Source organism: Trichosurus vulpecula, chromosome 1, assembly GCF_011100635.1.
Source record: "Trichosurus vulpecula isolate mTriVul1 chromosome 1, mTriVul1.pri, whole genome shotgun sequence".
In the NCBI taxonomy this organism is placed as follows: domain Eukaryota; kingdom Metazoa; phylum Chordata; class Mammalia; order Diprotodontia; family Phalangeridae; genus Trichosurus; species Trichosurus vulpecula.
Window position 1 is genome coordinate 21,937,495 of NC_050573.1, and position 22,609 is coordinate 21,960,103.

Consider the following 22,609-nt stretch of genomic DNA (forward strand, 5'->3'; position numbering starts at 1 on the left):
CATCCTTGTCTCTACCTTCTCGGCCGCATCTCTACGTGCCCAAATCCCCATCTTCTGCCAAGGGCCCATGGTGCTCAGCGGGCTCACGGGGCTTTCCCGACGCTCCCCAGCAAAAGGTGTCCATAGGTGCTTTTCTTCTCCAACCCTTAACCCTAAATGCCCTGCGCTTGCACCCATTGAGAGGGCATCCCTCGGCCACTGGCCACCCAATCCAGCAGCCTTCCCGACCCCCAGGCTCTGCGCTCCTTCCCCCTTGGATGTGTCTGCCCCCATTAGAACCTAAGCCTCCAGAGTATCTAGGGCCCTTCTCTTTAGCTTAATTTGTACCCCCAGCTCCTGGCAGCATCCAGGCCTTACCAAGTGCTTAATAAATGCCTGCTGCTTTCTTTCCAGGGGCAGACCCCCCACCACTTCAAGCTGGACTCCCCCACTCACCCCCTTAAGGACCTTAAATCAGCCATATGCTGACACTACACAAGTCTGCCACTGTCATTATGTTCTACCAATATACTTAGTTATGTGTGTACAAGCTCTGTCTCCCAGGGAGACTTCACCACCTTATCTCAAGGCTGTATCTCCAGAGTGTAGAATCTCAGATCTTTGGGGGAGTATATAGTAGACACTTAATAAACGGGGTTAAGTCCCAGAGAAACATTCCAGGGCACCTTGGCCTGAAGCACCTTGCTTGTGGCAAACAGCATGACCTCAGGAATCATTAGAATTAAATCAGCTTTTATTACCAAAATCAGCCAACAGCAGCATAAGCCAGGGCTGGCCTTAACAAGATGTCCCATTAATGGATGATTTAAACACACACACACACACCCCAACAAAAATAGAAAACTAAAAAATGTCTGCTTGCATAAGTGATAAAAAAGTACAGCAAAACTTTCATATTATAAAAAATACAAAACTGTGATCTCATAGTCCATAAAATTTAAATCTCGTTTCATATAATCAGCATTGTTTTGAAAAAGTCCCAACTGTGAGACAAGCTTATGATTAAGGAATTTTTTCCACAAAAGAAAAAAAATCTATTACTCTCTTCTCTCCTAGATCCTCAAATTCCTAGCCCCTAACCCCAAAATGACAAGACTTGCATTCGATCACAGCGAAGCGTCCTGGTGTGGCTTGGCCCCCAGAATGCTAAGGCCCCAGAATATTCGTTACTTTACAGAGGAAGATCAGTCTGCATTCTAGGGCTGCCCAAAAACTTAGCCACCAATGGATTCTGTCATCTCAATGGAAAAAGGGACTAGGAGAAAAAAAAAATAACTTCTCTTCTTCACCAACTTGTGGCTGATATTTTGAAATGCTCAGTAGCAAACATTCAAATTTGGAATCTTGGTTAAAAGAATGACAACAAAAACAAACCAGGAAACTCCATCTCTTCTCCCACCTCAGAACTCTGAATGATCTCAGCCTTACAAAGGTAACATCATCCTGCCAACCTTTCAGTAAGAGCAGGAGGCTCCTCCCTCTTTACCTCCTACATTCCCTCACCACCAGGAAGCTAGGAAAAAAAAAAAAAAAAACCTCTGGAATTTTGTGTCTGTCTTTCCTCCATTCAGTGTCCAGATGCAATTTTCCTTCTGTAGACTCCTCCAGAGCTTAAAAGAAAGTTTTGGCGGTGCAGAACAATGTTTTCCTTTCCGATCATAACGAACTAAAAGCATCTTAATAAAATGACAAGCCATCCTACAATGACCCAAGCTGACCAGGCATCAAATGCAAACTTTTTTGGTCACACAGAATGAAAAAGGTGCGTCGTTTTTTTGTTAACCACAAAGGTGCCTCGACACCTGTTTCCTAAGACTCTGATTTCTACAAATCCCCCACCCCGGGCCCCCAACAAAGAGCTTTTCCTAGTCGAGAAGGACAGAATCTTCCTCCAGCTCGGCTCCAACTGCTTCAAAGTGCTTTCCAATCAATTGGTTTCTTGCCAGACTTCTGTAGCAACTCGTTGGTCTTGGAGAAATGCCTGCATCCGAAGAACCCTCTATGGACAGAGAGGGGAGAGGGGTGGGCAGTCTGCAGGACATGGTGGCGCTTCTGCAGGAGACAAGCAGAATGTTAAGACTTTGCCCGTGTTTCAGAACCAGGGACCAGGGCCCACCCTGCCAGCCATGGCTGCCCTCAACAACCAGTCAGTCTTCACAGGGGTATCAGTGCAATTAGATCTTAAAGATCTTTTAGATTCCCATAAGGCTCAGGGAAGGGAAACTGCCCCAAGTTGCCAACTAAACATGATTACTGCTCTAGCTTTCAATACTCCTGAGATGCTTACATGATCCTAATGAAATGCGGGGTATCTCACACACACACACCCCACCACCCACAACCACACCCATTTTAGAGGACACCGAGGCTGGAACATTAAATGACCTGGCCACATAGAGGCCCCTAGTCTGGCACTAGACTTCATGAAGAACCCCCTTCTGTAAGAGAAATGCTGTGAGACCCAGGACCTGGAGCTAGAAGGATCATTTCCTCCAACCCCCTCATTTTACAGTAAAAAAAAAAAAAAAAAGATACAATTTCTCCAATCGCACCCCAGTAGGCGTGAATAGTTTTCTGAGACCTAAGGCAGGGACACTAGAGGTGAAGCCTGGGGGTAATGCCTAGCAGTCAGAAAGTTTAAAGTTTTTAACAGTCTCTGCTCTCAAGATCCTAAAGGAGCAGCAGAAAGACGAGAGTCCAGAGGCTGGAACATCCAGATACAGATGCACTTACTGCCTGGAACAGGACACAGCCTCACCAAGATTTCTGAACATACTTAATGAGAACCAGAGTCCCAGCCTATGACCTATTTTTTTCACCTATTAAATGGAATTTTAAAATATATATCTATTTTTAAGATGCACAAATCTCTCAGGTCACTTTCAGGTCTTTTGATCTGGCAGTGATTTCAAGTACCTTGCCATTCTTTTTATGGAATATTAGAAATAAAAACATGAATCAACTGGCTGGCTGCTAAGATCTGACTGATATCTGGTTGAGCAAATAGTGCCCAAAAATTTAATTTCTAGCCTTAGGCTTCTATTATCCAAAGGTAATAAAAGTAAACAAGCATATTTACAAAGAATATAATGCTTAAGATTAATTTTATACTTCTGACTGGAAGATCCCTTCCAGATCAAAATCACCCATGAAGTTTTCGATTTCTAAAATCCTTAGGGTGATAAAATACTTGAAATCACCACCAGATCATTCTACTTGGAAAAGACCCGAGGGATTACCCAAACCTAAGAAAATCTTTTAAAATCCATTTAGAAAATGAGAACATGGCAGGTAACGAGAGTAACAAAGTCTCCAAAAAGAGCCAAAGCCTGGATTCAGTTTGCAGGTTCCAGGTGGAACATGTGAAGAAGCCTCTGGGTCCAGGAAGAAGCCTGCAGACTCTGTTTGAGACCCTGGAGGAGGATGTGCAGCCGCTTACTTCCTAGGCAAACACCTGCCTGGCACCTTCACTCCTCTAATGGATTGTTGGGGAGCTCCTACTGAGTGAGGATGCCCCAAACTAACACTGCTGCAATGGCGAAGCAGGCGAGGACTCTGGATGATATCTAAAGTGGCCTAGGCTCCCACCGGGACCAGAGACAGAAGCTGAGCAGGACCTACCCTGTCAATGGAGAGGCCTTTCTTCTGAGCATAAGACCCCCAGAGCATGAAGACGAGGCCATTCAAGTTCTTATTCAGCCAGGACACCACAGCGTCAGTGAACTCCTCCCAGCCTCTCTCCTTGTGGGAGTTGGCCTGGTGGGCTCGGACGGTGAGCACAGCATTGAGAAGGAGAACACCTGTGCATGAGCAAAAAGAAAGCCATCAGCAGCAGCCCCAGGAGCTGCCTTCAAGCCCAGGCTGATTCACAGCCTGAAAGACAAGACTCCTCAGTCTTTGTCCTTAGTAACTGGATCTTACGCCAACTGCTTACCCTGTCTGGCCCATCCAGACAAATCTCCGTGCCCGGGATGGGCAAAGCCCTCAATGTCTGTGGACAACTCTTGGTAAATATTTTCCAAGCTGAAAACAAGATAAACAAAATGCTTTAGCATCTGTGAAATTTCAGATAGCACCAATAAATGACATCTAAAAAGATAATAAATGGGAGACGATGGGCAGAGCCCTGGCTCTGCAGACAGAGGAGCCCCCTCACCACTTGGATGATGGGGTGGGGGCCATCACTTCTTCTGGGACCTGTTAAATTGAGAGGCTTGACTAACGAGCCTTAGAGGCCCCTTCCAGCTCTGTCTATGATCCCTTCCTCAGCAAGGCGAGAGGACGGGCGAGGAAACATTGAAACAGCAGGGCTGGTGGAAGTGGACTTCATCATTCAGCCAGGACTGAGGAAAAGAGAACAATGGTGAGTTCTCCTCCTCAATCGGTTGCAGCATGAAAGACAAATAAAGCCTCATTTAGAGGGCTGCTACAAGAAACAGCGCCAAAGTTGGGAAATGAGGTGACCTGCCACATTCCACAGTTCCACGAGACGAATTGTTCATAACCCAGCACTCACGGCACACAGCGACAGAAGAACGCTGGTGTCAGGAGGACAAGCAGAGGGTTCAGATCCTGCCTCAGGCTTGTGGAGTGACTGGATATAAACCCTCAGTTTCTCTGTCTGTAAAATGTAGGAGGGTCGGAGGAGAGGCCTGTGGGAGGTCCTTTCTAATTCCACCTAGCTCTTACTCCCAAGAGCAGCTTTTTCTAAGACTGACTTGGCCTATTCATTAGTAACAATCCGACTACCAGTCCTTATTATCCCATGAATCTCAGCTTGAGAAGGATCTCAAAGGGCATCTAGCACATGTGAAACTCAACCAAGGGCTCTGGCGACAGGGAAAATGAAAATAATACAACATAACGTTAATTTGTGGTTTTCTAAGTGGGCTTCTATTTGAGTTATCCTTGCCTAAGAACTGCAAAGGACCCTGAGGATTATTGAGCATAGGAAATCCTTCCCCCGAGAACTCTAATGAGCAGGCTTTCCTTGACTTTCAGTCTAAATCTATATCTTCACAACTTCCACAAGCCAGTCAGTTCTGGTTTCAGCTCCCAGTCTCCACAAAGACGACTCTCTGGGTCTTCTTCAATAAACATCCCCAGTAGTCATGGGATGTTGACATGGCATGGCCCTTCAGTCATGGTCATCCTACTTTGGAGGGACCCTTCCCCAATAGGGATCACTCAGAAAGGAACACCTTTCCAGATGTGGATACAGTAGGCCTTGGCCACACAAGCCAGTGACCGAGACTGTTACCTCCTCCTATGGAGGCGTTATGTACGTACCCCTTCCTATATTGGTGCTCACCTGTACACCAGACAGTAGCTATCATCTTATGGAACCTTAGAAGCATAGCATCTCTACATAGCTAGCAGAAACACAGCCTAGGCGCCAACATACACCCAGAGGACAGTCCTGTCTATAACTCCTTTTCTGTTTCCATTTCACTCTACAATGAGGTCTCATGACGGCATGGCTAGCAACTTAGAAAACATAGGCCTGGAAGCAGTTCTGATTTACTGTCAGACAAAGAAAGGAATCATACCTGGGAGGGGGTGGAACAGGCCTCTTAACACTGAAGCAGAGTCCGTGAGCTTGGTTGGGTCCGTGATATGGGTCCTGCCCCAAGATGACCACTTTGACCTGTGCATGCCCAAGTTTGCCAGAAATTAATAAATGATCAAAGTGATTTTTTGTAAAAAGACATAATGCCTAGACAAGGTGACTTTCAAGGTACCTTCCAACTTTAATTACAGACATCTGCAAAACTCTTTGGTTCTACCTCTTCCACCCAAACAATCCCCTCCCCTTTGTTCTTCTGATTCATAGCACCTTGGAAATGACTGACCCAGAATCACCTTCCTTTATGCATACCCAGCATACACAGCTTTGAAACAAGTCAGGAATTTCAACATATATAAACACACAGGGAAGCACGCATATACATGTATAACATACAAAGCAGCGCAATCTACTGATTAAAAACTGGAAAGAGGCATCCAATTCATTGGTCCCAAATAACCCCCTCCTGCCCAATTTTTCTTTCCTGAAACTTGAGAAAGCATCAGTTTGGAGAAGACAGAAAAATGATCTTAATTAAAAGGAACCCAGCACCCATACAACATGCCTTTTATGATATGGATGAGCAAAACATTCCCAAGGGAAAGGTCACGGCAGGCAGAGCACAAATTAGCCAAATCCAGAGATTTCTTAATGACTTTTAGTCCCTGCAACCCTTTTGATCTGGAGGATGTAAGCCAATATTGCCCCTGACAAAAGACAAGGAAAAGGGCCTCTTGGTGAGGGAGGTCCTTCCTTTAAGACAGATAATGGTAGTTTTCTGCTTACACGAAAACACAAAGATGCACCATTTTTTCAGGTTTTGATAGACAGATCACCCCTTATTGGGTAACTGACACAAAATGGAGTGAAATGAACCACAAAGAAAAAAAAAAACCATACTGCTGTTATATTCACCAAAAACCTAGTTTCTCCTAATGCAGAATGGAGCAAGTCATCTCCAAAGATCATCTCAACAACCGCCAGTTAAATCTTCCTTCTAACTCAAGTCCCTGTGGTTCTAGTAAAAGTCAAAGTCTAACCAGTTTTGAACAAGGGTTACTTTTCATTCCTAATGTATATTATGATATATGTATCTAATGGATATTAGAGGCTTTACGCAATTTATTTTCAGTACCCCACAAACACAAATATTTGGGAAGCACTGAGATTGATTACTGACAATCTGGTCAGTAATCTGGTCAAATTTTATCTACAATCATATTATTACTTCTGTTTAAATCGCATCTTTATAAACTCATTAATTCAATATATATACATATATATATATATGTATGCATGTATATATATATATATTTAAAAGTGGACCTCTAATTGGTGTAAATGCTCAGTGAGGAAATTCTGTTTACCAGTGCAGATCCAGAGCCTGCTATCCTGCCAACTTTCTGGGAAAACACATGTATGAAAAAGATATTTTAAAATACAAAATTGGGGGGGGGGGGATGGGTGGGTGGAGATAGAGAGAAGGCACTAGGAGCTGGAGAGGAGGGTTCTTACCTCACAGAGGAGGAGGAGCCTGAGCTGAATTTTGAATAAAACTAGATTCCATGAGCCAGAGAGAAGGGAGTTCTTTCTAGGCACAGAACCCAAGTCAAAGACTGTTCTCTCCCCTCCCCCTTTAATCTCATTCACTGATCCACCTTCTACTTACATCTCTAATTTCACACAGCTGTGTCCAGGTAAAGACTTGGTCTGGAGGTGGGTAAATGGTATGTCGTTTTCGTTCTTCTGCAACAAATCCCATTAGCTGATTTTGATTTGTTTAAAAATAGCAAAAGAAAAAAAAATTGGTTACGAACATTCTCACTATGATTCTCTTCTGTTAAGAAATCCTCCAACTTCAAAGATGAATCATCTTTTGAAGCAATTTTGCCAGCATAATTTTTAAAAACCCATTATAATATCTGCAAATATTCGCAACTCCTAATAATTTAGCAAAAACTTGACTTATTCAACTGCAGAGTCCCATTTCAAAGTGGTGGATGACAGTTTGGCAACCAGATAAAATGGTTGTTAGACATTTCAACAGTTTACCCAGACAATTCCTTTTTCTAGGAACTGAGGCTTTCCAACAGGTCTAACCTTAATTCTTTGAACGTGTCTCTTTAGGAATTAACAACTTCCAAAGTAAACTACGCAGAAGTTTTGAGACAAAATTATAAAAGTATTGTAAAAATGCCACGGCATCTTCCTACAAGGTGTAGCTTATCATTTATCAAGCTCGCACTCTATGCCAGGCTCTGTGCTAAGGCTGGGGACGCAGAAAGAGGCAGAAGCCAGTCCCTGCCCTGAAGGGGCTCACAATCTACTGGGGTGAAAGGGTGGGGGAGGGCTTAAGTCCACAGCCACCACAAGAAGCCAGCCCAGGCCTTCTCAGGCAGGGCCCCCGCCTCTGTTACCTTGTTGAAATAAGGTTTGCTGAATTCTGCGTTGAGCTGCCGCTTCCAGCTCTCCCCGAAGCCCGCGGGGACGTTGCGGGAGGCGAGCCGGAGCAGGGCCGCTGCCTTGTTTTTCTGGATCCGGTCCAACTGCTCGGGGCTCAGTGGAGACGAGGGGGCGCTGGGCTCGTCTTCGGGCCGGCTCTTCTTGGCGGGGCTGATCTGCTGGACGTCCCCAAAGAGGCGGGTGATGAGACAGGGAAAGAGCCCGGAGCCCAAAGGGCGCAGACGGAGGCCCAGCGGGCCGGACCGCACCAAGGGTGGGGGAAGGCCTCCCATCGCCCCGCCCTCACCCCCCGCGGCGCTCTCAGGGCCGGCTTCCCGAGTGGGGCTGTGAGGAGCCACCCAGGCCGAGCAAGCGAGAAAGAGGCCTGGCTGAGGCCCACTCCCCACCCCGGAGACGCGGGAGAGTGAGGATGAAGGCCAGGCTTCCCAGGAATGAAGCACTCTCGGCGGGGCGGCGGGAGAGCAGCGGCCAGAGCGCGCATGCGCCCGCCTAGCCCCGCCCACGTGGCGGGACCACAGACCTACACACCTCCCCCCACGTGTCCGTTTCGCGGCAAAAACAGTACGCTGAGGGCTCGAGCCCCGCCCCCTCCCCTCCGGATTGGAGGGCGAGCACGGCCATGCGGCGGCGGGGGGAGCTCCGATTGGCCCGCCACCCCAGCCTCGCTCCCATTGGCTGCCCGCGAAGCCGCGCGCCAAAGTAAAGGTCCCGGGACCCCCTCGGTTATGTTTCTGGGTCTGGAGCGTGCGCTCGCTCCCCCCGGACCGGTCCAGCAGTGAGAGTCCCCTCTCCCCACCCCGCCCATGCGCGACTCCCTCCGGTGACCCTCCTTTCTCACCGAGGCATCCTCGCTCTCCTCCACTACCGCCTCCGTGCCGGGGTCCGCTGGCGTCTCAGCGCCCGAGCGCCGCTTCCTGGGGGCGCTCGGGGGGAAGAAGGAGTGGAGGGTCTTCTGTCCGATCATGCCGGCGGACGAGGCGGCAGCAACAACAGACGAGGTGGCAGCAACAACAGCAGCAGAGAGCGCGGCCCTACCACTCCACCCCCCGACCCCCTGACTCACTAGCTCTTCTTGGCGCCAAGCGTTTTACGCATGCGCCCGGTTGCCTTTGTAGGGTGGGATGAGGGACGCATGCGTAGGACGTTTTACCTTTCTGTTGGGGGAGGGAGGAGGGTGCTGGTGGTCTCCTGCGCGTGCGCCCTAGGGATTGCTAGAGAGCACCACGTGACGGACGCTGGCCAGGGAGGGCTCTCCAAGAGCAGGTGGGCCGGAGTTGGGGAAGGGTTGGAGCCCCTGAGGTGGGGGGAGTGGTCCTGCCTCTGACGACAAACCCGCTGGGTGGCCTCTGGGCCTCACTTTCTCCCGCTGTAAAATGGGGGCTGAGCCCCGAGGACCCCAGCTCTAGACCTAGAAGGGACCACTGGGATCATCTAATCAGCCTCTTGATTTTTTTTTTTACATATAGGGAAACTGAGGAAGTTCAGTGACTTGCCAAAGTCAGACAGGGAGCAGGCTGGTTTTGAACCCAGGTTCAGTTCAATCGATGGACAAATATTAAGCGCCTACTATGTGCCAGGCACTGTGCTAAGAGCTGGGGATACAAAAAAAAAAAGAATACAGGCCCAAGACAGCCCCAGCCCTCGGGGAGCTTACAGAGTAATGGTACTCTCCGACCAAGGACAGTTCCTGATGAGGGTTTGGGGTGAGAGGTGCTCAACACCCCAAAGTACCGACACGCCGGGTCCTGCCGAAAGAATTCAACTCAAGCCTTCTCAGCCAAGGGAAGGGATAAAGTTTATTAAGAGTTAGCCAAATAAGCCTGCCCAGAGAGATCCCACCCCTTGCGACGCCTATAAGGAAAAAGGGTCAGACCCATCTGAGCTAGATTGGTTCTGACCAACCTCATGGAGGCAAGATGGAGATTATATACACAAAGGTTGTGGGAGGGATTGAGGGGTGGTCTGGGGTGACCAGAAGAGGGGTCTAGGGAGGGACTTAAGGATGAGGTCAGACTCCAAGGTGGGGGAAAATATCTGAAGGCTATATGGAAATGACAACCCATCAAGGGCTGGGGTAGCGGGAGCTAGGGTATAGATATTTTGATCAGGATTAAGGATGGGAAACAGGATTAAGGGTGGGAAACATCTGGACAATAGAGGACTGGGCAAGGTAGGCATTTGGGCTTAATGGTTATAGCCTCAGGCCAAGGCCAGGTCGAGTGGGAAGATTCAAGGAGAGTTCAAGGATTCAAGGGGTTCCCAGAGACTGTGCCCTCATCAGTTCCCAGGGATGCTCTCTGATGGTCCTTCTAGCTCCAGACCTCCTATTTTAAGGTCTTGTCAGACCTTAAAGGGGCTCTCGGACCTGGGATTCTGAGGTTCCGTCTTGCTCTGACGTCCTCTTTCCTAAGGCCCCTCCTAGGTCTCGTGGGAGGGTCAGTAGGGTAAGGGTCCTAACGTAGGGCTGAACTCTATGGTGAGACATCTCTCTTCCCTTCTCTCCCATAGAACCTGACAGCAGACTCTTAGTAGGGATGGCCGAAGGGTTAATGAATTACCTTCCCCTGGGCCAGAGGTCGTTCTTCAGTCTCCCTTAGGGTAGGGCCTGGCTTTGTTCTTTTCCTCTGAACTTCGAGCTTCGGCCTAATTAAATCCTTAGCCTTGGGGGAGCTGGAAATTTTGGGAACGCTCTCCAGGATTCCCTGGGGCTCCTCCTCCCACGGATCTGGAGAGTAACTGAATTGGAAGTGAATTCTTTGCCATTTCCCCAGGCCTTCATCCCATCTAGACTGGATTTTAGAGTTTGTTTACCTCTCTTATTTCCCTAAGAAAGGCCTTTTTTGTCCCGGCCCGACTCTCTAAGAGGCTTTTCCCAGAAGTCTGGCCAGGAGGGAACCGCAGGATTAATTTTGAATTTCACTAAAAAAGGTTTAAATGTGTGTCCACGCTAGGCTCGACGCTTGGCCCTCCTGCCACTGCATCGATCAGAATTCTGAAGACTTTCAGGCCTGGCTTCCTCGAGGTTGTTTTCATAGTAGAAATTGTCCTGCTTCTTCTCTGTGCATCTAGTTCCTACGAGTCCCGGGTTTCTTAGCATTTGCTCTTAACTTCCCATGGCACCATTCATTCCAACGTATGGGGACCCCTCTCTCACCTCCTTTTCCTTCCAGGTCTTTGCTACTGTTAGTATTTTGGGAAAAGCCTCATTTGAAAGAATCGTCTAGGGTATTGAGAGCTAAATGACTTGGCCAAGGTCACACCCCTCAAACCCTAGTCTTTCTGACGGTAGGGCAGGATCCAGACCGTCCCTTCCCTTCCCCGAGGAGTTTATAATTCAAAGTTCCCTGGTGATTCACTAGATCCCTTAGGGGAAAATGGTTTCTTTAAAATGAGTTTTCCAGGTCTGTGGTTTTAATTAGAACAAATACAAAGACAAAAGGCAATTCTGATTTGGGGAGGAGAAAAAGCCTCGGGGAAGGTTCTCCAGACCGGCCTTTTGCCTCGGGATGTCGGAAGGAATTGGGTTTGGACATTTTAAACTTAATACTTCAACCCTAGACTCGCCTATTCCATGGCCTTCTCTGCTGAAGGTCACTCAGGGAAACCAATGGCAGAGACTTGAGGCCGGGAGACCCCATTACAAGTCTGTAGTGGTGGCACAGAGTAAGGGATGATGAGTATCCCAGCGCGATGATGGGCTTTCCCCACATAGACGAGAAGCAAAAGGCTGTCACCAGGCCATTTTTATGCAGGTGTGGGGAAGGCACAAGGCTTCCAGAGAACACCCCAGGGGACCCTGGGCAGGTGGGAAGAGAGACTTGGGGCAAAGGATCCCCTGGAGGAAGTAGATGAAAACAGGTCTCAGTCCCTGGGGCCTTTAGGCTGTATCTGGAAGAATAGAGTCAGGGACTGTGCTTTCTGGAGGCTCTGGGTTTGATCCGGGGTCCCCAAAACTGTTTTCTCTTCCTCCCCTAGTGAGACTACAGGGCAGCTCACAGTGAAGGGTTGCAAGTAGCAGAGTAGTTTGCACTTTTTTTATGAGTCAGTGGACAAAATGAGACGGTGTTTATGCATGGGAGGCCGGGCTGCTGGAGGCCCTCAAACCCTCTGTTTGGTGAGGACTTGAGTCTGGTCTCCCTGGGTCACATCTCCCTCCTGGAGTCCATTCTTTGAGCAGCTAAGTCACTTCCCCTCTCAAGAAGCTTCAGAGCCTCCCCGTTCTGGGAGAAAGGAGAAACCCCCTCTTCGGTCTGGGTGCAACCTCTCTGTCTAGAGCAAGGCTTTTTAACCTGAGGTCCATGAACTTGTATTTTTAAAAAAATATTTGGATAATTGCATTTCAATTTAATTAATTTCCTTTATGATGCTATGTATCTTTATTTTATGCACTAAAAAGCATGATTGTGAGAGGGTGAGTGGCTTCCCAAGACTCACCAAAATGGAGCCTGGGGGGATTTCCCATTACTTCCCCTCCTCTGCCCTACTCAGCTTTCCATCTGGACTGGCTGTTCTTACCCTGGGCCAGTCTATACTTTTACCCAGGCTGTGCCCCCTGCCTAGAATGCCTTCCCTCCTCACCTCTACCTCTTAGAATTCAAAGCTTTCTTCTAGATTTAGCTCAAGGACCCCACCCTTGAGGAGGCTTGCCTCACCTTGGCCATCCCTTCCCCCACCACTTAACCAATTCCCTCATGTTTATTTCCTATTTGCTTGTCTGTGAACGGGTTGTTTTCCTCCAATAGAGTGTGAGCCCCTGAAAGCTGTTCCATGTTCATCTTGGTATCCCAGTGGGTGACACCTGCTTCCTAATGGGGATGAAGGCCAGCTCCCAACTGGGAGCACCTTGCCCCTCACCCTGGGGCCTCCTGGCTGGGCCTTACATTCGTACTTCATTTCCTACCTCCCAGCCTTTCTTTGCACACAGTCTCATCCCCTCCTCCTTAGGCTCCATTTCTTGAGGGGCTGCCTCCCTTGTATCCAACCCCCATCCCTTACTCCGTAATTACATACATCTACACACATCTGTGTGTAGCTATTGCATCTCCCCAGCCCCCAAAAGGCAACCTATTTGGACCTAGCAGAATCTTTCCACCTGGTGCACTGTTCAGTGCTTCCTGAATTGAGTTGTACAGCGTTGGGGAACTCAATCCATGTCTTCAGTCTTCAGTTTCTTGGTCTAAGTGCCCGAGAAATAGGAGACTTTTAGTAAACACTCATTGACTTGATTGACTCAACTCTAAAAGCCAGTGACCCCACTGGACTGGGAGTCAGAACACCTGCTGATATGTTTTTAGGGGTGCTTGAGACCCCAAAACACCAACATGACAAGTCCTGCCAAATGAATTCAACTCAAGCCTTCTCACATCCAAAAAAACAGTTTATTAAAGATTGGCCATTGTGAGAAATGTGGTTTTGGGGGTTACTGGACTTCCTAGGCAGGGCCAAAGTCCTGAGGAAGAATCCTATGATAATCCTTAGGGAAGGCTGTACAGACCACACAACTCCCAGAGAAAAACCAAATGGTACTCACCTGTGGGAATCATAGGACATCCCAAAACAAGATCCAGGAGTAAACCCGGTGAGATTCTGCTGCCTGTTGCTTCTCTTCACTTGACCTTAGGAAAATCCATGTGATTTGGCCATGAAGAAAGAATTCAAGACTAGAGTAGGCAAAAGAAAGCATTTTATTACACTCCTCAAGAGAGCAGGTATAGTGTTCAGAGGAACACTCACCCTGATGTAGCTGCAGGAGCAGGGGTAACCAGTCCCTCCACTCCTGCTAGAGTCATGGTTAGTTTACAGTCTTTGTTTTTTACATAGTTTTCCTAGGTTATACAGTTTATATAAATAGGATAATAAGGGTACAGAAGCAAAAGTGAAGTTAATTAGATTTTCCTTGTCTTAGTTTAGGATTAAACTATATTCTTTTACTTCCCCTACTTTCCCTCTTTAACATATGCAAATTATGCAAATCAGTTGGCCTGGATTCTTGACCAAGACCAGACCCTAGATAAGCTTGAACAGGTTCAAGTGGATTTGGCCTCTCTAATTCCCTAGACTGCCTTCTCAAAAAGTATGCACATTCGTACAAGCCTGACCTCTCACCTGACCGACCTTGAGGCCTGGTCTCTGCTAAAGCTGGGGTGGGGGAGGGCAGGGAAGCACACCTTTAGTTCTGTAGAAACAAAACTCCTCCTCCCATTTCTTACAGCCATAATGGGCAGTCTTAAGAAATCTCACCATTTGTGACACTTGTTTTCACAAACGGGCCATTGAATCTGAGCGCCTTCATAGAGGCAAGATGGATCTTATATACAGAAAGATTGTGGGAGGGATTGAGGGGTGGTCAAGTAGTCTGGGGTGACTAGAGGAGGGGTTTAGGGAGGGTCTTGAGGAGAAGTCTAAGGAAGATCTTGATGGGACTGGGGTGACTAGAGGTCAAGACTCCAGGAAACAAGAGAAGGGGATTTTGGTGGGATCAAGGGTGGGAAGCAGCTGGATCATAGAGGGCTAGGCTAGAGACTTGGGCCTAGTGATAAGAAAAGGCTTATGGCCCCAGGCAAAGGCCAGATCAAGTGGGAAGATTCAAGGAGAGTTCAAGGGGGTGCCCAGAGACTGTACCCCATTAGGTTCAAGAGGGTTCCCAGAGATTGTACCCCCATCCCTGCCAGACTCATCTTAGCCTGGGACTATTGCCATTCACCCACCGAGCTTGTGGTTCATCTTGGGCAAGTCATTTCCATCGGGGTGGATTAAACAGGGCCATCACTACAGTCCTATCTTAAGTAATTATTCTGGCCTACCAGGAAAGCTCAGGAGTTAGCAGTGACCTCTGCATGTTAGTACAGCTTTGAGACTAGGTAATATTATTAGAAAGGGTGTATGGGGGAAGGGGAGGGGAAAGGGGTCTGGCCCTGATGAAATCCCAGCTCTGCCACTTGATACCTAATGGGCAGGTCACTGTTTTTAGCTGTAAAATAAGAGAGTTGGACAAGGTGGCCTCTAAGCCCCCTTCCACCTCCAAATCTATGATCCTATAATTCTATGGGAGCAGCTAGGTGGTTAGAACTGGGAGCTGGGAATCAGGAAGGCAAATCTCTCTGAGTTCAGTCCAGCCTCAGACACTTCCTAGCTGTGTCGCTTAACCCTGCTTGCCTCAGGTTCCTCATCTGTAAAATGAGCTGGAGAAGGAAGTGGCAAACCACTCCAGTATCTCTGCCAAGAGAACCCCATTTGGGGTCAGACACAACTAACCGAGTAGACAACAATAGTCCCATTATCCGAGTCTGAATCCTGACTTTGCCTTTACTATCTATGATACCATAGGCAAGTCACCTCAGTTATTAAATAAAGGAACTGGACAAGATTGCCTTGAGGGTCCCTTCCAGCACAGTCTGTGATCCTAAATCGACCGTCTGGGTTGCAGCACAGACTTTACCTCTCACTACCTGTTTTCCTTCCAGCTCTGACATTGGTTCCAGGACTTTTCTCCCCAATAACTTCGATCAGGAGTAGGGAACAATGGTGCACTTCCCCCAATGATAGGCGAGGGGAGCCCGAGAGCTTTGCTATCAACCAGGGCTGTTATGCAAACAACCCAGATGGGCTGGGCTGGCCTCTGATCCAGGGGACAACCGGAAGTAGCGTCTGCATCCTGGAGGAGCGGACAGGATTGGCGGTATCCGAGGAGTGGGGACTCATTTGGGGTGCAGATGGGTTTTAAAGATAGTGTCAGGGCCTCAGACAGAGCAGAACTCTGAGATGTCGAGGGTTTCTTACCTGAATACAAAGTTCTGTGGGTGTTCTAGTAAAGTATAATGCCTAGAGTTAGAATAAACACTGCTTTGAGATCTTAAGTACCACCTCTTTGGAAAAAGTCTACCCTTACTAGAGACACTGAGAACTGTCTCTCGAGGGGAACCAGGGTGTGGTACAAGAGGCGCTGAACTGGGAAAGTAGTGAGAATACCTGATAATACTAGCTAGTATTTCTGTAGTACTCAAAGGTTTTCAGAGAACTTTTCAAATATGATTTCATTCTCATCACACTGTTACTGTCCTCGAGTGACAGATGAGGACCCTGAAGCAGAAGGACAGCAGCCTGGGGTGGGGTCTTCCAGCAGGGTCTGCATAAGGAGCCCCTGGTCTTCCATGCTGTAGTGGGGATGCCTTTCCTGGGTGGCCTGGATGGGTCCCTTCCAACACACCAGTACAGAATTTGTTCGGCCGTTCTCTGATTGATGTCCTCCCTCTCCTTAAGATTCTAATTCTTTGCCAGCACCACCAGCTCTGGGATTTTGTAGGGATTGTGGTTCCCTTTTAGGTGGGTCTCTTTTTCATCTTTCCTCATTCTCCTATAGGTTGTCACCAACACGGAAGGCACCTGAGATTTCCCCACCTTTTTTTATCAAGCCTCCCAACTCAGTTCCAAGGACAGATGGACAGATTCCTGGTGAAAAAGCCTTGTCCTTTAGGACAAGCTGGAGAAGAGCAGGAACCAGGTCACACTTTCCAAGGAGAAGAGGAAGAAAGAAGAAAGAAGAGACCCCGGAGGGAAGCAGCAGGGAAAGACATTGGCTTGGTGGGCAATTGCCATTGGCGGAAGATTCAGGCTGAGAACTTGGACTGTGACTACACAGTCCTGTTTGGCAGGGAGGAGGCAGATGAGCTTCTCCAGGCACTGGAAAAAGAAGTGCAATATTTTGAAGGTAAGCACTAAGTTCTGTGGCTAGCTGCTCCTTTTTTTTAAGACTTGTCAGATCTCTTGACCTTTGCTTAAGACCAACAGAATTCCAGTTACCACAATTCCTAGATGCCTTGGGGAGATATCCCCACTTAATCACTTTTTAAAGTTTATCCAACTCCATATTTTTTGCATTTTCCCCAACATAGAGTAGGTTCAATACAAATTATTCTGTTCTGGGAAGTAAAATCTTTTTTCATGACATGAGAACACATAGGTAAGGTCTATAAAAGCAATAATCCTGAGCCCTTTATCTGTCAGTCATATGGAATATTGGAAAGACTTACCAACCAGTCAGGAAACCTAGTCCTCATCCTTCTTAATATTGGGTTCCTTTGACCCCATTGCATCCTGGGCCATCTCCAGTTGTCCTGATCCATATCTGGCCCCTAGACCCAGATGGCTCCAATGGAGAAAGTGAGGCTGGTGACTTTGCACAGCTCTCCTTCAGTTCCAGTTCACTTGCATGTCATGGTCTTCTTCAAGAATGAAGGACAGACAGCAATCTTGGGTTCCTCAAACTTGGCCCCTCCTAGTTCTGCCATCCCCTGTTTTGTTTTAGGATTCCATACAGATTTATCTATAATTCCCAGAGTTTCCCTCTGGTCTTCCCTCTGAGAGTACGCAAACCCAGGTTCTTTGACCGTTCCTCAAGGGCCCATCTGTACTTCTGAATGCTGTGATTTACCATTTTTTGCTGCCCACCCCCCTCTTTCCCCAGCTCCTTGCCTGCCTTCAGTTGCTGGGAGCCCTGCATAAATCACAGCTCCCTCCAGAGTAACTGAGGGCTTCCTTTGAACTCAGCTGTAGGAACAGACCCTTCACTCCCCTCTTTGTTCACATAGCCATGGGCAGCATTGGTGGCTTCTCAAGGTTTCAGTCTTGCTGCTTTTTCAGTGACAAGGGAATGTGAGCTTCCCTTTGATGTCCTGGCCAGTTTGTGGAATGGTGAGTGGGTGGCTGCCCAGGTCTGAGGTCACAGCAGTTGGGAGGATGGCCCTCCTACAGCTTCAAGGCCCTTCTTCCCTGCTCTGCTGGCTTCCTTGTTCAGCCCAGCTTTACACAGTTAAACGAGGAATATTAAGTAAATGTAGTAATAATAGCTTGTGTGTCCGTAGCACTTTAAGGTTGGAAAATGCTTCACACGTGTTATCTCCATGTTGTCTGCTCACCATGACTTTGGGAGGGAGGTCCTGTTACTATCCCGGTTGACAGCTGAGCAAACGGAGGAGGTTTAGTGGCTTGCCCAAAGGCTTCTGAGGCTGGATTTGAGCTGGGGTCCTCCTGATGCCAGGCCCAAAGCTTCCCCTTCTAAAACACAACAGGTGCTTCTTGAAGGAAAGGGCTAGTGCTAGCAGCAGGTGCTTAATTACAGGGAGTGAAATTGAATTGAATCGGATTAAGAGAGTCAGTAGGGCATTTCTGGATCTACTGTTCAGTTTTGTTCAGCCCTGCCCCTCAAAATGGACAAACACAGAGAAGCAAATGGCTTGGAGGTGGGGGAGGGGGTACTCGGGCAATGCCCTGAGGTGGAGCGGAGGTGAAGAGTGTGGAGCCCAGGACACACAAGGGAGGCAAGAGGGGGCATGTCAGGAGGTCTGTGGGGCTGGCTGTAGGTGGCAGAGGGTGCATGAGGCCCATCAGTCAGTGGCCGGTATATTTTATGTGCCTCCAAGGATCTTATTTCAATGGGCATCCTCGGCTTTCCTTTCTCTAAGTTACACATTCATTCTGAGGTGAGCCAGAGGATGGGTGCCGACACTCAGACCTGGTACTGCCATCTCCGTTGCTCACACTCAGTTCTGATGCCCGAGTCCATTCCAGGGTGAGCCACAGAGATGGATTCTTAAGAGCTGAAATGATTGTGAGCTTTATTTTGATAGGTGATCTTTCCAGAGTCCAAGTATTTGGCAAATGGCACAAGATCCCAAGGAAGCAAGCCACTTATGGTGACCCAGGGTTAACCTACACCTTCTCGGGACTCACCTTATCTCCAAAGCCCTGGATCCCAGTCCTGGAGCACATTCGAGACCGTGTGGCAGGTGTGACTGGACACACCTTCAATTTTGTACTTATCAACAGGTAATACAGAGAAATGTCAGGCATGGTTGTTTTAAGAACTATGACTAGAATGTGGTGATAGTCTCTGAGGATTGGCCATTGACATACTTTGCAGCTGATTCCTTCGGAGGCCTGTGGACAGAACTGATGACCCCAGGACTCTTTCTGGTTTACGTAACTTGGCCTGGAACACTTTGACAGCCTGCCTTGCACAATGTGCTGACCTGAACACGCCGGTGCCTCCCCTCATTATCTCCAGTGACCCTGACTTTATCTTGATTGTACTTGGTTGTTTGCTAGTGATCAAATGGAGTTCCTGGAGGGCACGGACTGTCTTTACTTTTGTTTGTGCCTCCTTGCATTTAGCCCAGTGCCTGGCCCATAGTAGGTGCTTAATTAATGTTGACCCGAGAATAAGCCAAGTGCATGTCATAGGAGGCCATGGACAAATTATTCTGCTTCCCTGAGCTTATGTTAATTCCTAAATCTATGAGATGAGTTGGGCAAGCTCATTTCTAAGGCCCCCTTCCAGCCTTAAACAATATAACTGGAGATGACATATTCTTTTTCATTAAAGTTCAAGGTCTAAGAACACTAGGCAGAATAAAGAAAAGTACACGGTTTTCAGGCTTAGCTAATTTCTAGACCTGAAATCTTCGCAGGGAGACTCAGAGAATCGCAGTATTTAGATTCTGTAAGGGACTTTTAGAGATCACCTTTCTCCCCACCCCAGCCCTATTTTACAGGTGAGGAAACTGAGGCCCTGAGGTCTTTGCCTAGGATCACCTAGGTAGTAGTAAGTAGCAGGGCACCTGGAACCCAGGTCCCAACTCCAAAGTCAGAGGGTTCTTTCCTCTCACTGCTAACCTGCAGTCAGGAAAGGAGGAGACCCTGCATTCCTGGAGTTTAGGACGACACTGGAACAACAGACTGTTTTCTCCCTGCAGATACAAAGATGGCTGTGATCACATCGGTGAGCACCGGGATGATGAGAGTGAATTGGCTCCCCGGAGTCCTATTGCATCCGTATCCTTCGGAGCCTGCCGGGATTTCTTCTTTCGGCACAGAGATTCTCGAGGGAAAAAGTCCTCACGGCATGTGGAGGTGGTGAAGATCCAGCTGGCCCATGGGAGTTTACTAATGATGAACTACCCAACCAACATCCACTGGTATCACAGTCTCCCCATCAGAAAAAGGATTCTGGCTCCGAGGGTCAACCTGACATTTCGGAACATTCTGCTCTCTAAAAAGTAAATGCTTTTCTTGACTCTAGTAAAGCCTTGTTTTGGGGACAGAAAAATCCATTTTCCTTGCGGTTCTGTGTCAAGGAGGGGCTAACTGGCATTTCAGACAGTAAACAGCATGTGAAACAAAGCACAGGACTCACACAGAATTTAAAGAGCACGTGTTGATTTATTAAAGGACTGTCTTACATACTTTTATTTGTCTTTGCAATGAAACGGTAAGCTGCAAAACCACGGCCAATGTAGCTTCTCTAATAAAATGAATCTTTATTGCCATAATCCACACAGCAGGTACAAAACCAGATAGATACTCTTAGAAGATTCACAAAACCAGAGGTCTATGTTGTAAACTACTCACTGAACTTCAATTTTTATCATGAGGAACTAAATTAATAATTTACCCCATCCTCAAAATCAGTCTTCTGGCTTTCAGGTAATAATTGCTAATAAATTAGAGAACTGTCAGCTTTTACAAAACGGTTAATGGTTTTTCTCTCTGCAAACATCTTTCACAGTTATCCACCTCATACTAAGTAAGCCTCCCTTTCCATGTTCACATCTCTCAGAAGTGCCTTTCCAAAGGAATCTGCAGCATTTCAGCTAATTTAAGAATGCAGCCTACATCTGTCTGGGCCCTTGCTTCCCTGGCCTAGGGCAAAGCAGATCCATTCATTTCACAGTCAAAACCAACTCTGGTGAAGGAATGAATTGAGCCAGCAGCTAGATCCTTCAGAAGACTGCACCAAATCAGGCCAGTGAGCTGTTGCCCTTTGCCCTCTGCCAGCAGACCTCACACTCTGAGCTCAGGGCAGCTTCGGAGCACACCTGGATGAGCTAAGCCCCAGATGAATCCTCACTTTCAGATTCTTACACAAATGCACCCTCTTGGGCACACAGATGGGTAGTTTGGGCCTGAAATTGGGAGGGCTTCTGGATGGACCTGGGCCCACATCTTCTCTCTGGAGCGTTTGCAGTTTTAGTGCAGACATAATCCTTGCTTTATCTATTTTTCAAAACCTTAACAAAAACACAGGCAAGCCCTAGGCAGCTAACAAGCTTTTCAGCCTCAGGGTGCCAGGTCTTAAGAACTCTTAAAAGAGGCAATGGGAACATGATTAAATTTGGTACTTTCTTCCACTCTGTTTCTAATAAATATCTATTATAATAGTCTTCTTAAGAGTAAGATGTGCATAGGAGCCTGAGGGGAATGAATTCAGAATGCAGACATGTGCATGCATGCGTACGTATGTGGTGATACAGAGTGCTGGGTGATAAAGACAGCTGTTCTACGTGGCCATTGGAAAGGCTTTTTAAAAAAGGCAAGCCCTGCTTTGCAGCAGAATAAGACTAGCTCCCTCATGACCCAGCTTCTAAGGTCCGTGCTAGGTCAGGGTCAGGGCCTAGGATAAGCTTACCAGACCACAGCACAGACACTTAGGACATATGCAGCACACCCAGCCTCATGCAGTCCACACACATGCATGCACGTACACACGCATGGTGCAAACAGAAAGGAAGCCTTTTCCTTACAAAGGGCAAAGCAGTTAGCCTTGACCAGGTCCTCTTCCAATGTAGGAAAACGTGACCTGTTAGAAAAAGACATACAAAAGCAGGGGCTGCGTTGGTTCCTCCACTAAGAAAACGGAGGTGGTGAAGCGTTCCTGGAGGTCTTTCTCAGCCTCACTGAGCTACACAGATTTTGGACGTGACCCACTACAAAAGCGACTGATTGGATTGTAATCGTTTAAACAAGGGGAAGGCACTTCTTTTCTTTTAAATCACTGCCTTTAATAACTATGAAAATTCTCACTCACAGCTTCTGTGGGCCTGCTTTTTAAATAGAGAAATGCGACCTGAATTTTTAAAAGAGTTAGACAAAGTGAATGTCCGCTTAAAACTCACAATTTACACACCCCAAGCGGCCCTGGGCGTCTGGAGCTCTCCAGTCCCCTGTGGCCAGAGGGGCTGAAGACGTCTTGTAGATGTAACAGATGCTTTCTGACACCCTGATGCTCCAGAGGGCCCGCCCTGCTTCCGGCAGCTTGGTTTGGGCGTGGATCAGGACGGCAGCTCCTCCTGAGAGAGCCTGCCATCACCACCACACCGGAATGTCGAAGAACTGTAGTCAGGCTATTTTCATAATGTATACAGAGAAAAACGGAGGATTGTTTGTTTTCTAAACAGTTCTGAGCACTCTGCTGGGCCTGGCTCTGGGCAGTTTCACTCCTCAGACTTGTACTCCTGGCTTTGGTATTGCTGGGCTTTCGAAAGGACCCGCTCATAGAAGAGCAGGTAAGCGCTTGAAGACAAAACCTCCTGCAAACTTGCCTTTCGCACGGTGTCATCCGAGATCCAGAGCCACTGGCTGCTGGTAGACAGAGGGTTCTTAGCAGAAGGAGGAGAGCGGCGGTAAGTCACAAAGTGACCAGAATGCATGTCTCCATGATGGACCACGACAGCCATTAGCCGGAAGAGGTACACCGAAGAGCTGAAGACCAAGCAAACAAAATGACCATGGGCATCATTAACGTTC

At 47.8% G+C, this 22,609-nt stretch overlaps 3 protein-coding genes across 7 annotated transcripts in view; 1 reads left to right on the forward strand and 2 right to left on the reverse strand.

Moving 5' to 3' along the window:
- Window positions 1–715: 715 nt before the first annotated feature.
- On the reverse strand, window positions 716–9,107 carry UNG (uracil DNA glycosylase). 2 transcript variants are annotated; one of them, XM_036741325.1, is made up of 7 exons: window positions 8,868–9,107; window positions 7,984–8,187; window positions 7,236–7,331; window positions 5,550–5,647; window positions 3,935–4,023; window positions 3,622–3,800; window positions 716–2,052 (listed from the first exon to the last, which is right to left on the reverse strand). In XM_036741325.1, the coding sequence occupies exons 1-7, from the start codon at window positions 8,991–8,993 to the stop codon at window positions 1,912–1,914; spliced, it is 933 nt and encodes a 310-aa protein (XP_036597220.1). In that variant the 5' UTR covers window positions 8,994–9,107; the 3' UTR covers window positions 716–1,911. The 2 variants fall into 2 exon arrangements, with proteins under 2 accessions (XP_036597220.1, XP_036597228.1); XM_036741333.1 differs by having other exon boundaries at window positions 7,984–8,184; window positions 8,868–9,097.
- A 6,542-nt stretch (window positions 9,108–15,649) lies between these two features.
- ALKBH2 (alkB homolog 2, alpha-ketoglutarate dependent dioxygenase) lies at window positions 15,650–20,548 on the forward strand. 3 transcript variants are annotated; one of them, XM_036760710.1, is made up of 4 exons: window positions 15,650–15,707; window positions 16,389–16,736; window positions 18,655–18,853; window positions 19,780–20,548. In XM_036760710.1, exons 2-4 carry the CDS (start codon window positions 16,466–16,468, stop codon window positions 20,084–20,086), a joined length of 777 nt encoding a protein of 258 aa, XP_036616605.1. In that variant the 5' UTR covers window positions 15,650–15,707; window positions 16,389–16,465; the 3' UTR covers window positions 20,087–20,548. The 3 variants fall into 3 exon arrangements, with proteins under 3 accessions (XP_036616605.1, XP_036616609.1, XP_036616601.1); XM_036760714.1 differs by having other exon boundaries at window positions 15,670–15,735; XM_036760706.1 differs by lacking the exon at window positions 15,650–15,707 and adding an exon at window positions 15,732–15,824.
- The window catches only part of USP30 (ubiquitin specific peptidase 30), a 28,509-nt gene continuing 26,122 nt past the window's right edge, over window positions 20,223–22,609 (reverse strand). For both annotated transcript variants that reach the window (XM_036760697.1, XM_036760700.1), the window contains exon 13: window positions 20,223–22,564. In XM_036760697.1, coding sequence (XP_036616592.1) covers window positions 22,297–22,564 — 268 coding nt within the window. In that variant the 3' untranslated portion in view covers window positions 20,223–22,296. The remainder of the gene's footprint in view (window positions 22,565–22,609) is intronic.